Source organism: Harpia harpyja, chromosome 4 (assembly GCF_026419915.1).
Source record: "Harpia harpyja isolate bHarHar1 chromosome 4, bHarHar1 primary haplotype, whole genome shotgun sequence".
NCBI lineage: Eukaryota > Metazoa > Chordata > Aves > Accipitriformes > Accipitridae > Harpia > Harpia harpyja.
The window spans coordinates 41,881,704-41,896,341 of record NC_068943.1 but is presented as its reverse complement, the minus strand read 5'-3'; the positions used below and the strand labels follow the sequence as shown (position 1 = coordinate 41,896,341).

The following is a 14,638-nucleotide window of genomic DNA, read 5'->3' as shown; positions in this document are numbered from 1 at the left end:
CGTTCACCTCCCCATCCCTTCCCACTCTTTACTCCCCCTGCACCAGCAGGGCTCACCCACACGCTCCGGGAAGGAGGACGTGCCGCAGCACGAGTGGGACATGTCCCCAGTGGGATGCGGCGCGCCTGCCTCCCTCCAGCAGCAAGAGCGGGCACGTAACTGGGGCAGCCTGAAGCTGCAGCGAGGGCAGGCGTGTGAGCCGGGAGCAAGCGCTTCCAGTATGGGCTCTGGAGTCTCCGCTTTCCCCCCCTCCTGCCCCATGATATAATTGCTAATTAATAATAACGTTTAGCTCTCAAATAGCGCGTTCCATCTTCAAAGACCTCTGTCGACATTAATGAATTAATCCTCATCAACCCCCCTGTGAAGTAGGTGACAATTATTATCTCTGCCTCACAGATGTTAAATTGATTTGCAAAGAGGTCAAGTGACTCGGGGGAGGCCGGAGGGAGCCTGCCCAGCCGCATGCCGGGTATGGGGCCGCTCCGCAAGGGAGCACGGACAAGCACGTCAGTGGGTTAAACCCACCCGCTGGGCTGACGGGCCCCTGCGGAGAAGCGAGGGCTGGTAACCTTGGAAGGGAGACGGAGAGATCCGGGGGCAGCAATGGATGTGGGAGCAGCAGAGATGCTCCCCGGGGGCAGAGCAAAACGGGGATAGAAAGCCAACAACTAGGACAGTGCTCGGGAGCGCGTGGGAGACCTTCAGTCGTCGACAACAGCCCTGATACAAAAGAAAAAGACGCTTTGACGGAGGGATGGTGATTAGCAACAAAAGAGAGATGGGGAAGGAATGCATCAGTCAAAGGAGTCGAGAGCCCAGGCGAAGCAAGGGAGGATTTTGATTTTGTGCCGCTGGTTTCCTCCCCTCCGCTGGTTTGGGGATGCTCTCAAAACTCTCCGCATGCCTTTTAGAAGGCATTATGTAAACCTGCTTTTGCTTCTAGAAAGGACAGCTGCTCTCACAGGGGAAAAAGGTGCGGACACACCAGAAAAAACCCACTGTAGAATCAGCTCCTGTGGTTTCTGCTGGGAAGCATCCTGCCCAGCGTGAAACTCCAGCCCGTGGCTTCATACATGGCCAACGTCTATGCACCCTCACTGCCGCTGAGTTGCCTAACGGCCCTGGGCAAATCCCTCTGCCCCTCCTCACCCCCAGCACCAGTGGCTTTGGTGGTGCAGGGGACAGGCTCAGCCCCACGGACACCCCGGCTCCGGCAGCGGTGCCAAAGCTCCAGGGTGGAGGGTGGTCAGGAATGCTCCGAGCATCTCCGGCCAAAAAAAAAGAAAAAAAGCCAGGCACAAGCAACGCATTGCCACCTACTCTGTTTTCCCTGCAAGCCACCTTGAGGTCTTTCGACAAGAGTGACGATGACTGCGGGGACCGATCCTTCCTCTCAGCCTGTGCCGCCACGTGAACTGCTGCCCCTCCATTCGGCAGGGCAGGCGTTTCCCATGCACCCTGGTGTAAGGCAGAAAAGCGGCCGCAAAAAGTTATCCGTATTCTCCCACGAGGGAAAGGGGCTTATAGCATCAAAGGAAAATTAATTGGGCAGAGTTTGGCGCTTGAAACAAAGCCGGCTTGGGTGCCGCAACCCCACCGGCGGCTTTATCTCGCCGGCGCACACCTTGGCAGCGATGCTCCCGGGGCGGCCTCGGCGCCGAGCGAGGTGCCACCGGCACACCACGTGTGCCCCCCGCCACCGGGGCGGCCCTGTGCCACCTGCGCCCGCAGCCCCCCCGACTCTGGCGAGCAGGTAATTAACTCCCAAACAAAGGCAGGGATTTGCAGATTAACCCGGGCCGGGAAGGAGTGGGAAAACTCATTTACACCAAACAAAAGGGGAGGGGTGATTAGTTGCTTCAGTGACAACAGAAAGAGCCAGATAGGGCCAAGGAAACTGATAAAGAAGCGGGAAAGCGCTAATATCCCCCAGTTGCCTGCCTTTTTTTTTTTTTTCTCTTTCTTTCTTTCTTTCTTTCTTCCTAAGCACTAAAATTCCACCATTTTCTATCATGCAAATTTGTGTGCCTAAGTGAGATTAAACTCTGGCAGGCTCTGTGCCTCCTTCCCCAAGTCCATTTCCCGCGCCGAGATAAGGCCAACTTTCCTTAATGCATCTTACAAGGCAGTGGGAGTGTTTTGCAGGCGCGCATTGGAGACGGCTTATTATCAATACAAATAAGAGCTTTCCAGACACCGTCCTCCTCCTCCTTCTGCCTCCCCTCTCTCTTTTAAACCCAGGAAACCAGAGAACAGCTTAAATAGCTTGAAGTGTCCTGCGGGGAGAAGGGGGAGGCTGCGCCTGAGATGCTGCTGCAGGGGCAAGAAGTGGGACTCGCTAAGGAAACCAGAGTGGGATACAGGAGAGGAGAGGAAGGGAAAGCATCGCTCCTCAGAGGTCAACGGGGCCCAAATCCTCTTTCTCGCTCTGGGTTTCTGCGTCCCTCCAAGTTCAGACCTTGCCTGTGGCAAGTGGGGCTTCCCTGGATTTTGCCTCTTTGGGATTTTCACCCAGAAACACCTCGCTCTTCCCAGGGTCCAAGGCAGACTCCTGCAAACGCGGGCAGTGCTGTTTCCCCGTGCTTTGTCTGGTCTTACGGCAACTCCTCCTAAGAAGAAATGAGGGCTGAGTGAGCGGGACAGGCAGGGACCACCTTCCAGACGCTGCCGATTGACATGGACGCTCCCTGAGCTGTCCATTTTAGGTCCAGCTGTAGCCTGGGAGCTTCTTTCCTGGGGAGATCCAGGTGCCGAGAACCTCCTTGTATGTTTTGCAGCTATGTTGTTGGCTCACATCAACTTGGCGTTACCAACACCGAGCCTGACCTCATTTAAAGCAGTCCCCGAAATAGCAGGTCTGAACTTTGATGCATTCAATGCCAAGGGTCTGTCGGCTCCTTCCCGGGTTCATTTGTCCCACATTAGCACAGAGGCAGCGGGAAGGAGAGATGCACCGACCTGCTATTCTTGGATCGGCAGCGATCACCTTTTGCCTTTTGTAGCAGGATTTCAAGACTGACAAGTGTTTCTGAAAGCCTGACCGATGAGGAAAGGTAGGAGAAATGGGGCTTGCATCATTTCAGAAAGAAGGTGGCTAAGGGGCAACACGATAACAACCTTCCCAAAAGCAAAAGGTTGTTACAAAGAGGACATTGATCAATTGTTCCCCACATCCGCTGGGGATAGGCTGAGAAAAACTCCACTTCATTTGCAACAAAGAAGGTTTAAGTTAGATATTAGCTATACATTTTCTAATTATAAAGGTAGCGAAGCAGTAGAATAGATCGTCTAGGGAGACTGAAGAACCTGCTTTGTTAAAGATTTTTAAGAATAGCTTTCAAACATGTTTGCCAGCGATGTCTCTGCCTCGTTGCAGGGGGATGGGCTAAATTAGCTCTTGAGGTGCCTTCTACCCACCTATTTTGGGATCTCAGCCATCAATACAGTCAACCTAGAAATAAACGTACAGCACTCCCCTGGATGCAGCATGGACATCCTTGGTTCCCGGTGGTTTCTAGCCGATTCTCTCCCGCTGCCTTGGGGGACCATCCCCAACCCTCATACCCTAAAGGAAGCTCCTTCTCTCACCCCCATCCCTCTTCTGTTTTTTGCTCTTTTCCCCCATAGCACCGCTTCCTCCAGCAGCCCTTGGCAGAGACCAGCGATGCCCCAGCTCCTCGCTCCCTCCGTCCACGGCCGTTTCCCAGCGATATCCCCTAAACCTGGGGAGAAGGAGGGATGCACGGCATGGGCTGAGGGCGCTTGGACCCTAGCCGATACGCACCCGTCACGCCTGCCGAGGGGAGTGGCAGGCTGCTGACATCCCGGCTGGAATGGGAAGAGCTCATAGCCCACCACGGCCAGTCCCTTTGGAGAGCGCAGCCTGCCCCGGGGCACGATTTAATTGCATCCTGAGAGGCTGGAGTACTCCTGCCTCCAGAGCTGCGCCCCAGGCCCTTTCCTGGTGCAGCAAGGGGAAAGTCAGGACCTGCTTAGAGCAACCTGCACACCTCCCCCTTTCTGGCTGCACCTGGACTAACCCTGTTTAAAAGGGGAGACCCCCCCTCTCCCACCTCCTCTCACCGCTTCTCCTTTCCTATCAGGCTGTGGGAAGGGGCAAGAGGTCCCACAGCCACGTGCTCAACTTGGCACATCCCTCAAATCTGGCGCTTGGACACCCTGCTTTCCTGGGAGGGAGGGGTTAGCGCCGCTTCCCATAAGCTGAACGTCATTTAGGACAGGATTATACTGGCTTGCGTACTTATTGGGCCCATTGTCCAAGGCGGGAGAGTTAATCCTGGCACCCCAGCCAAATTTTAATCGGGGTCATTAAGGCAGGCTTCCCTTGAGTTGGACACAATATTCACTTTCACGTCCCGCTCCAGCGTGTTGCTGCGCGTTACGCTCTTGCCACCTTCCACCCAAGAAAGGGCTGGGTGAGCCAAGTAACAGCTCTTGAAATTAGGGGGCCTGCTCCTGAGAGCCGGTATTTCTATCGGCAGCGGTGAGGATATTCAGCAGTTATAGGATTGAGCTCATCACCGAATCCCCCAGTACTTAACTTTACCGCTGCAAGGAGTTAAGATTCGACCTTTTCCTCCAGTACCCAAACATCTCTTCCTAATGATATAGCAAGGCACAGGAGGGATAGACTTGGATGCCTGGTGATACAGGAAATTTAGGTGAGGAAACGGGAAGCAGAAGAGAACAGATAGAAATTGTCCTGCATCACCCCAGCGTCTGATAGCGACTTCAGAACTTGCACATGATCGACTTTGGCTTAAGAAACTCAGGCAGGTAATAACAGATTGCAAGATAAACAGCAAGGACCCGGGCTGGCAATGCATCCGCTTTCTCTCCGCTGTTAATGGAGATGGAGAAAGTCCGGCTCTGTTTAGTTTGCTCGATTGCTCAAAGAGAAAAGAGAAAACGGGAAGGGAGGGAGGGGGGAAATAAAGGCCCTGAGTTGGGGTTTTTTCCCCCCCTTCTATTCATTAGGCTGTCAATAATGCTCAGGCCTGGCATATCGACGGTGGATTAGCTCAACCCGACTCTGTGTACAAGACCAATGCCTTTTTAACCCAGCTTGTTTCCAAATCAATACACCCATCAGCATTCGAAAATTAGCCCGAGACGAGATTCCAATACTCAAGCTGGTATGTCATGCTACAAGGGCTCCTGGCCAAATCTCAGAAGAAGGAAAAAAGGTTGCTAGCAAGGGATTAGACATTTTCCATTAATCTTCCCCGAGACTGCCTCCCTAAGAGTGCAGTGGGTCCCGTATGTCCCACCACGCAGGCCCCCCCTTGCCCAGCGCACGTCCCCACCAAGTCCTGCAGCACGGACACGGGAGCTATCTTGCATGAACACCCATCTGCATGACCATCGCGTGCGGCCACGCTTGTATGTCCCCTCTCGAGAGCCCACGTGTGCCTGTACGCCTCCTGAAGAGCGCACATACGCACCCCATGGACCATGCAGCCTCGCTCCGCCACCCCATGCCGGCCTTCCTCCTCCTCCTCCTCCTCCTCCTCACAGAAGTACAGTGTTTCAACACACAAACACATATTGTTGGTAGGCATACACACACCCCCGCAAAGTACACAAATCTGCCAGCTCTCTCTTTTCCCCCAACACAAGTTTGACTTCAAGCATCGCCTCCAGCATGGAAAACAAAAAACCCCATCAAAACGCAAGAACAAAAACAAACAGCAACACGGGTTTGCCAGTGACTACTTTGGGAAGCAGAGCTGGCTGTATCAGAGCCCCATGACTACTCCAAGAAAGTTGGATAAATGCATTGCCCAGCTTCACTGGGACTCTCCAAGCCTGTTGATCGGCCTCTACATTTGGACCAAGTTGTCTTACATGCTCGACGTAGAAGAAGACATAGAGCGAAAGGGGGACACAGAAATCAAAGCATCGAGCCCAACCCCTCTACAAATTCCCTTCCTCTTACCTTGCACAATGAGATGGACACGCGATGTCTTGGGGTGATTGTCTGTCTGCACGGAGCAGGTGTAGGGGCCCTCATCGTACACGTCCACATCTTGGATCTGGATGCTGTACTGGGTTTTGGTGTTGGCCAAGAGCACCACCCGAGGGTCCAAGCACCACTTGTCATTGCCGGCATAGAGGATGCTGCTGCGGTTCAGCCAGGCCACTCGGGTGACTCGGTTGTCCACGGAGCACCTGGGGAGAGGCAGAAAGGTGACCCGTCAGCACGCTGTTTTGGGGCACTCTGCTCCCCCTTCGCAGCCCCCCCCCGGTCCTCCTGGCACTATTTTTAGCTTTGCTGCCAGCAGCCGTTGCAGAGACCAAGTGCCTTCAGTGTCCAAAGAGGTCAATGTCAGCACTTTACCTGCAGTGCTCAGGGCACCGATATCCATCTAAACTGGTGGCACCAGAGATTTTTCCAAGACCTTCACAACGATTTCAGGTGTAGGGAGGTCAGAGCCACCCGGCACCAGTCACCAAAGGACCTTTTGCTCCTCCATTCCCATTTGCTCCTTTGCAAACTCAGAGACAACCAGAGCCGAGCCAAAACCTCCATCCTGAGTCCAAACCACAGTTTTTTTCGGGAGGATGCAGGTTGCTACCTCCTGCCCAAACCCATCACTTGTCATTCTCTCTGCAGACCTTCATATCCCTGCAGCCAGGCAAAGAAATGCAAAGTGGAGCCGGGAAAGCAGCTTGCACTGCTTCACAAAGGAGCGAGGAAAATTTATCTCAGGAGAAAACCAGCTCTGACACACCTCTAAAGAGAAACCTTGAGCTTCCTACCATTTGTCCCTTCTGTCAGCTCTTCCTTCCCTGCCCATCATCTGCATCGCTGTGTCTCCCTCACTTACTGCACCTTAGCCCTGCTAAGCATTCCACTTATCGAGTGATGTTTTGGAGGTAGAAATCTTCTATATCCAGCCTCATTTACAAACTGAGCCCCCCCAGAAGACAACACAGTGCAAACCTCTTCTCTTCTGAGACTTTGCTCCTGGAGGACGTTATTTTCCTGTCCACGTTAGCGGGGCCCAGTTTTGCTCTTCCCGAAGGTCTCTGCCAGCCCTGTAACCCTCCATCCCCACATCCCCAAGCAAGGTTTGAATGCTCCATTTCAAACGAATTGTCTCCAGATGAGCAAAGAGGAGAGGGCCTAGAGGCTGCCCGCTGTCCAAGCCCTTCCCTAGGCAGCAGAAATCTGCAGCCACCCAAGCCAGCTAAAACCTCGCTTCTCTCTGAGCAAGTTTTCGATTACGGAGCCGTTAGGACTTAGCCACGCTTTGCTGGATGCCGGCGACGGAGGATAATGTCCCTGCATAAAACCACTCAGCCTAAGATCCACTGTTTATATTCTCCCCAATCTACTTCTCCCCAATCTACTTCATTACTTGTGCAGTGGCTGGGATGCAAATTAACTTCGGACGCACTGAAAAAGAGCACGGCAGCCTCTGGGAGGTTTCACACGGGGTAACCTCAACGAATGCAAGGGGCTCCATGAGCTATACATGCCAGACTGCGCTAGCAGGGGAGTTAACGGCAGGAGGAATGTATCTGTGGCATGCGGACTCATCCTGGCACTTCAGGGATTGTGTCCTTTTCCCAGGGTGAGCTGTCTCCTTACCGGCAGGCGACTTCTCTTCCCATGTCCGCTACTGATGCCAGCGAAGACACAGGTACCCACCTGGGTCAAGCTGTCTCATCTAGCCTCTTTTTGGAGGTATCTCTTTGGCCCCAGTTGTTACAGGAGAAGCCTAAAGAACCCACTCAGCCTCAACACACAACAGTTGGAGGTTAGGGATGACCGTGAGGTGACGTGCCCAAGGCGAGACGAGTAGTCTGCAGCCCAGGACTCCCCTGCTGATTTGCTAGGCAAGTACCCAAGCTACTGCACCATCCTCCTTTCTGGTGTGAAAAACATCCGATAAATTAAACAATTTTACTGCTGTTCCATAATGATATTACGATAATAATAAATTAAATGTGAGCAGATTTTTATTATCTACATAAAAAAGCGCAATAGATTCAGCCTGGGCTGAACACCAAGAACTTGGCTCTCGCTCTCAGCTGCATTACAACTTGAGCAAAACCTGAGAGTTTAGTTGCTCAAGTTGAAAAAAACTTGAGATTTCTTCCCAGAGGATGGTTTTAGTATATCGTACTCGGAACATCAGCTCTGCTACCTATGGGGCTCGAATAAAATGCAGGTGGATATTTGGTGCTTGGCTCTGGCCTGCCCGTTGCAATGCCATGAAATAGGTTCCCACGGTTGCAGCGAGCGGCACTTCTGAACGAACACAGGGGTGTCCACCCTCGCTGCCAAAGCCGTATCGCAGAGAAGGACGGGGTGACGAGAAGCCAGACGTGGCTTGAATTTCTCGGACCGGTCTTTTCTGCGGAGATTATCCTTGAGGACCTGTAAGCAGGCTGAACTAAAAATATATATTTCCTCTCTCCTCCTCCACGCCAGTTTTTTTGTGAAATGCATCAGCTTAGAGATCCCTGGATAATAATGGAGGCAGACAGTGTGCAATCCAAGCATTCCCTCTATCATATGGGCATTTAAGTGCTTTTGAAAAGCAACGGGGCTCAGGTAACGCATGAGGCAACAGTGAAATAAGTGCTTTCGCCCTTCACAGCACTCAGTCACAAACTCTTCTTATCACCTAGACATGCTTCTCTGTCCCTGGGATCGGCAAGCTTAAAGTTGCTATTTTATTTTATTTTCTTCCTTACCTCCTAAAGCTCCTGAGGCAATATATATATATAAAATAAAACGCAGAAACAGGTCCTGGGAAAGATGCACTTTGACCTCTGGATACAGCGTGCTATTTAGGGGACGGCGGGTCACACTCCTTCCAACCCACCGTGCTAAGCCCTGGTGCTCCTCGCGCAAGCGCCGGTCGGGGTCCCCGCAGCCGAGGCTCGCTGCAGCGACCCGATGCTCTTCCAGCCCCTCCATCTGCTCCCACTTCCCTCCTCCAGCAGCTCCTCTCTCCAAAAGCCCGGCGCAGGGATGGGAAGCCCTCCTCTCCCGCACGCAGGCAGCCGAGCGGAAAGCCTTTAGCTTTGGCCGGGAAGCCAGGCTCCAAGCGCAGGTGGAGAGCAAAGCCACCGCCAAGCCTGCAGCCTCCTCCCTTTCCACCCCGCTCCTGGCGAGGTGCAAAGCCCTGAGATGTTTCTTCTACCTCGCTGGAGGCTCTCACCCTCCCTCTCTGCCCATGACGTGCCAGGGAGGGAGGGGGGAGAGAGGTCCCCGGGGTGCCGGAAAACAGCGCTCACCTCCAAAAAGAAGATGTAAAAATAATTAAGCACAGATGAGGTAATTTTCTCGCTCAAGATCCTTAATCCTGGTTATGTTCCTGCTCAGAAGGCAAGGCCTTCTCCTCCAGGAAGATGAAAAACTACTGTCTGTCAGCACAAGGAGACAACGATGCTGTTCCCTCTCTCTGCTGTTTCTTTCCCTCTAAACCCAGAGCCCCAAGCCTCAGGGCTTCTCCTCCGGGAGGTGGAAACGCTGCTAACACACCACTGCTGTGTCATCCTGGGGGTAGGTAGCGACAGTTTGCAGAGGTAACTCCTCACTCTGCACCAGACCCCCTGCTCCCTGCTGCCGCTGAGGGCACCTCAAAATGACCACAAGCGATGGAGTTTGGGCATTTTAAGACAGTTGCATGCACCAACCAAAGGTGAGAGCTGTGTGTGTACATCTTCCCTACCTGTCCCAACCCGCCTGCTCATGCCCTTGCCCCACACTCCCCAGTCAACGATGCATGGTGGGCGCAAAGGGGACACAGGCGCGGGCTGGTGCTGCCCTTTCCAGACCCGCTAATGTTTCCCGTGGCCAAAGCTCCTCAGCTTTGCTCTCCGCTCTCTACAAGGAAGCCGGTCCATTAGGGACTGGCTGCTCTCCCCCAAACCAGCTGGCATCCCCGCAGCCTGAGGGGCTGAGCTCGTACAGTCGAAGTCCTCGTGCCTGTACCCTCCGCACCCCGTGCAAAGGGCCCAGGGGTGCAGCCGACAGCCTGCCTGGCTGCAGGGACACCAATCAAAGACAGAAATTGGAAGAGGGAAAGCAACGCCGTAAGGTTTCTGCCACCTTGGGTAACTACCAAAAGCACAAAGACGAGCAGGGCTGAAAATGACAACAAAGCCCTCGGTGGGGACAAACCAGGCCTGGCCGGAGGGGAGCAGGCTGCTTTGCAGACGTAGACCTGCTCCCAAAGAGCCCACGACCAAACTGCAGCCGCCACAATCGAGTACCAGGAATAAATAAGCAACAGGGTGCCACGGCTGAGCGCCCTGACCACTGATCCTGCCCACGCTTCATACAGCCCCCAGTACCTCCCTGCATTTTTGGCACAGACACAGATGGCACACGCCAGCAATGACATGCCCTCCTGAATTTCTCTCTTTGCTTTTGCGAGTTTGCACACAGAAAATGACGGGAGAGGAGGTGGCCCGGCAGTGGGGGGAAGGAGGTTTTTAATTACTGAAGTGTAGTAATTGGCACACAACACTTTTTTGTTGCCTCTTATGCAGATCGCTGGTGTTCCAGCGGGCTGGGCTGGAGAGCACAGATTGTCTCAACCCAGCAGGACACACAAGAAATGAATAATGTTAATTAGAACTGAAAAGAGCTCAGCGAAATTACCAACCTGATTGCCACTTTCATTGCAATTATCAGGGTACAAGCTCCATCGCGGGGAGGCGGTGACGGGGCTAAGCCTGGCTCACCTCAGCAAACTTGGTGGCCCAAGCCGGGGCTGTGCCCAAGCTGACCCCCCCCACCCCGGGCTTGCTTCTCCTTCCACCACCACCAAATTTCTCACGGCGTGCCCACCCTAGAGAAACCGCCTTCCCAAATCCAGGCCACCTGATGGAGTTTCACACGCGTTGTGCCACGACACCGACCCACCATCAAGTATCCCTAGATGTTTTATCTTTTTCTTCCAAATCTAACTCAGCAGTTCCCAGATCCCTCTGGATTTTGAAGCGTTTTGTCTCTGCTACGGGCTAGACCAAGCTGGAAATCAGCTTGCAGGAACTAGCTTGAGGTTTAAAACTGGGTGCAAAAGCCTCCCACTGAGGCTGGGCAAGGAGACAAGCTGATCCGGCCCTGCCTTGTCCCCAGCATCTCATGTCCCAGGCAGCACCTTCCAGCCTCTGCACCATCAGCTGTGCTATAAATGATCAACTAAACTAGACCGTCGCCGGAGGCAGGAGCTTCACATCTCAGATTTATTTCTGTGATTATCACATTTTATTGTTATTTATTAGGATTAATTAAAGGCTGGGCTGCGAACAACTCAATCCCATTCAGGCACAGTCCCACTGCTCTCATAGACTTTCCGATGATGTTTATGGTCTGGTGGCAATAGAAGTTTGGCCATCAATTCCTGAGCGAAGGGAAAACCGGGGTCAGATTGTCCCATGCTCCTTGGGAAAGGTGCTGCCGACGATCCCATAAGGCTGTGATGCACATGCCATGGACGGCCCGAGTGTCGTTATCATGGGGGTAGTCTAGAAGCTTTTATACTAATAAATATTAAGCCAAAATCCTTGTTGCCACAAGCCAGTCTGGTTTCCCTCTTTTTACTCTTTGCCGTAGCGGGTTAAGTCATGCACTAGCAGTTTCTACCAGTCCAGCCCTTCTTCAGCAGGATTTACAGCATCTGTTCACTTTCCGTGCACATATAGACTGCGTAAGCTTACACACACTCACTGCAGCACCGTCTGCTCACATACACACCGACACACAATGCTACCCTACACACCAAGCACCAACCCAACAGCGAAGGCTTTTTTTTCAGGTGTTGCATGCGTGCAACACACGCAGCACGTACCGAGAGCGCGTCTGCTCATCGATACACATGTGGCAAATGGCGTGTGCATCTCCAGCAATAATCCCGTCCCGCTCACCCCTCCGCGCGCTGCAAGCAGGGCAGCAGCAGGGACACCCATCTCCGTCCATCGAACTTGGGTGACTAGGCTTGACGTGCAAACCCGTGCAGGAGGCGTTCACAGTGGCAGCTGGACTGCTTGATTAAACTGGTCCATAGGTTTGGTGCTGGCCTGCCGAAAGCCCCAACCGTTCACCCAGGCGGCTCTGACGGGGACTCGAGGCTCATCCTTGCTGGGATCTGCACGTCTGCGTGGCTGACACAGCAGCAGGGTTCTTGGCATGCCCATCCTCACTTGTGCCCCAGGACCACCCCAGCCGTCCTCACCCTCAACTGCAAGATCAGCTGGAGGGCATCCCTCGAGCTCACACTGATGTGACGCCACCGAAGAGGACTTTGTCACCGCACAGGACGGCTGTCGGGACCGAAAAACCGCTTCCCTGCACAGGGAGCCTGCCGCCTGCCAGGCAGGAGCTGACCGAATGATTAACTCGGCAGCGGGGTCCGGCGGGAAAGGGGGGGCCCCGCTGGGGCTGATGCCTACCTCCGCTCTTCCCCTTGCAGCAGCCGGAGCATCTCCAAAGGCTGCAGGGTGAGGAGGTGCCCTCGGATCAGCTGCCACCCCAGTGCCTCTTCATAATCCTGCTGAGCTGGTCAAAAGCAGTGCTCAGAAATGGAAAATAAAACCCTTTTGTGTTTCGCCCTCTCTTCCCTGCCCAGACAGTTTCATCTCAGTTGTTGCAGAGGGGAGTCGGGGCTCTGGACTGGGAGGTCCTGCCTTTCCCACCGGCTCACGATGCAACCTGCAGCAAGTTCCTTGCAAGACCCTGCCCTTCATTTCTGCCCTCTGCCAGGCTTGAAAGATATTTGGCACCTCCTTGCCAGGGAGGGTGAGTTAGCGCATGTTTGTAAAGTACCTGATCTCCTCAATTGAAAGTTTATACATGCAAATGATTCACACTAATTATATTAATAATAATATACCGGGCTCGAAAAGATCTGCCTTGGTTCATTGCCCAGGATTCGCAGAGCTGCAAACAACTCCCAGTATGCTGCCTTAGCCGAGCTTATTGGCAAATGCCGAGGAAACAGGAGGAAACCGAACTGGGGAGGAAGGAAAAGCTGCAAAAAGAGCCGGAGCTCCCACTTTGCAGCCTGCTGACCGAGCACAAGGCAGGATACGGAGGAGCCACGAGCACCTCTGCGTGCACCCAACACCCCGCCGGTCCCGGGAGACCCCCGCGCCAGCACCGAGGACTGGTGCAAAGCAGGCAGGTCACGATGCAGCAGGCAGGGATGGCTTGTCTGGAAAAGTCTTTATCTCTCTGCAATGCAGCAGCGCACTAGCACCTTTCCAAGTCCCCTGCTCCCGTGCTCGGCTCATCCAGCCTTTCTATTTATCCTCCTATTGTCTCTGCTAACAACAGGGCTCTGCACATCTATAGCATCTTCCATCTCAGCATCTCGGAGCGTGCCACAAAACATCAATGAGGGCAGCCGCTCCGAGACCGCACGTCGAGGAAGTGTGTCCCTAACGTGGGCTCCCACCCCTGCAGCTGACCCCAGGGAGCAGCCCCGGAGCGTGCTCCTGGCCCATCTGCTTGGGTGCCCTCCAAAAGCATTAAATGGCACCAGGGAACGGGGGTGACGCCAGCACCAAATCGCCTGTAGGCAGCTGTGCAGGGACACGGACGGTTTACTAATGAAATGCCACCCCGCCGGGGAGCTCCTGCGGTGCCAGGATCCTGCGCTGAGCTCGAGGGACATTTTGTTCCTCCCATTTTTTCTCCTTTTTCACATTCCCAAAGCCCGAGTAATTGCTGGGGGGGGCTCCTGGATGCCAGCAGGCGAACAGCCCTGAGCGAAAGTCACCCTTTCCCCAGCAGTCTTCCAGGGTCGCCTACGAAAGCATCCTCCCTTCTGCAGGGAGGGTACAACCCCAGCCCAGGTCCAGGCTCTGGCAGCTGCCTGCACGCTGCCTTGAGAGGCTTCAAGAGGAGGCATGGGAAACGCCACAAGAAGAAAATAACTCTGTCATGATCTCATCCTCTCCCCCCAAGTGTTACAGAACAGTTTAAACCCTGTAAAATAAGGTCTCCTCATCTGAGGAGGTGTAGAGATGAAGTCTCCTCTCTCTGCCTCCAAAAACCTGGTGAGATCTCTCCTTGCTGTGCACTTTCCTCTAGAAAAATGCTCCTTTGCCACCTACAAGGCCTGGGTTGAGCCAGTCAAGACACCCCAACTCCCCATCCTTCTCAGCCCCCACCGGCAGCTCCCGCTCTCCTCCTCCAGCCCAGCGGGGAAGTTCCTCCAGGCTGCACTCCCAGCAGTTAGCGCCGATTCCCGGCGCTGAACTCGCTCAATTACGAGCTGTGCCCCCTGAATAAATCCTGGTTCTGCTTTGCGCAATTGACACTAATGGCCCGGGAATAAAGCGATGCCATCCACCCCAACGGTCTGCAAAGGAGTGCGTTTAACTAAGCACACAGGCAAGGGACTGCTGAGCTTAACTGCACTGAAAATGTATTCGAAAGGAAGCGATGCACTTAACTTATTACAAGTGGGAAATTATCACTGAAGTGGCTTTTCCTTAGAAGTTGAGGCACAAAACAGGAACGGTGAGGGGTGAGCGCTCTCTGGCAGGACTGCAGAGAGTGAGCGAGGAGTGAGCTGGAGCTGGCTGCTAAAGGATGCTGCGAGTCAGGAGGCAGCGGGACGGGAGGAGCAGGGGGCAGGCG

General features: G+C 53.9%; 1 protein-coding gene across 7 annotated transcripts in view; it reads right to left on the bottom strand.

The window, feature by feature from the left end:
- LOC128141545 (protein CEPU-1) overlaps positions 1–14,638 on the bottom strand; it is a 355,486-nt gene that overhangs the window by 47,065 nt on the left and 293,783 nt on the right. For all 7 annotated transcript variants that reach the window (XM_052786390.1, XM_052786394.1, XM_052786395.1 and 4 more), the window contains one exon: positions 5,963–6,195. In XM_052786390.1, the coding sequence (XP_052642350.1) occupies positions 5,963–6,195 (233 nt within the window). The remainder of the gene's footprint in view (positions 1–5,962; positions 6,196–14,638) is intronic.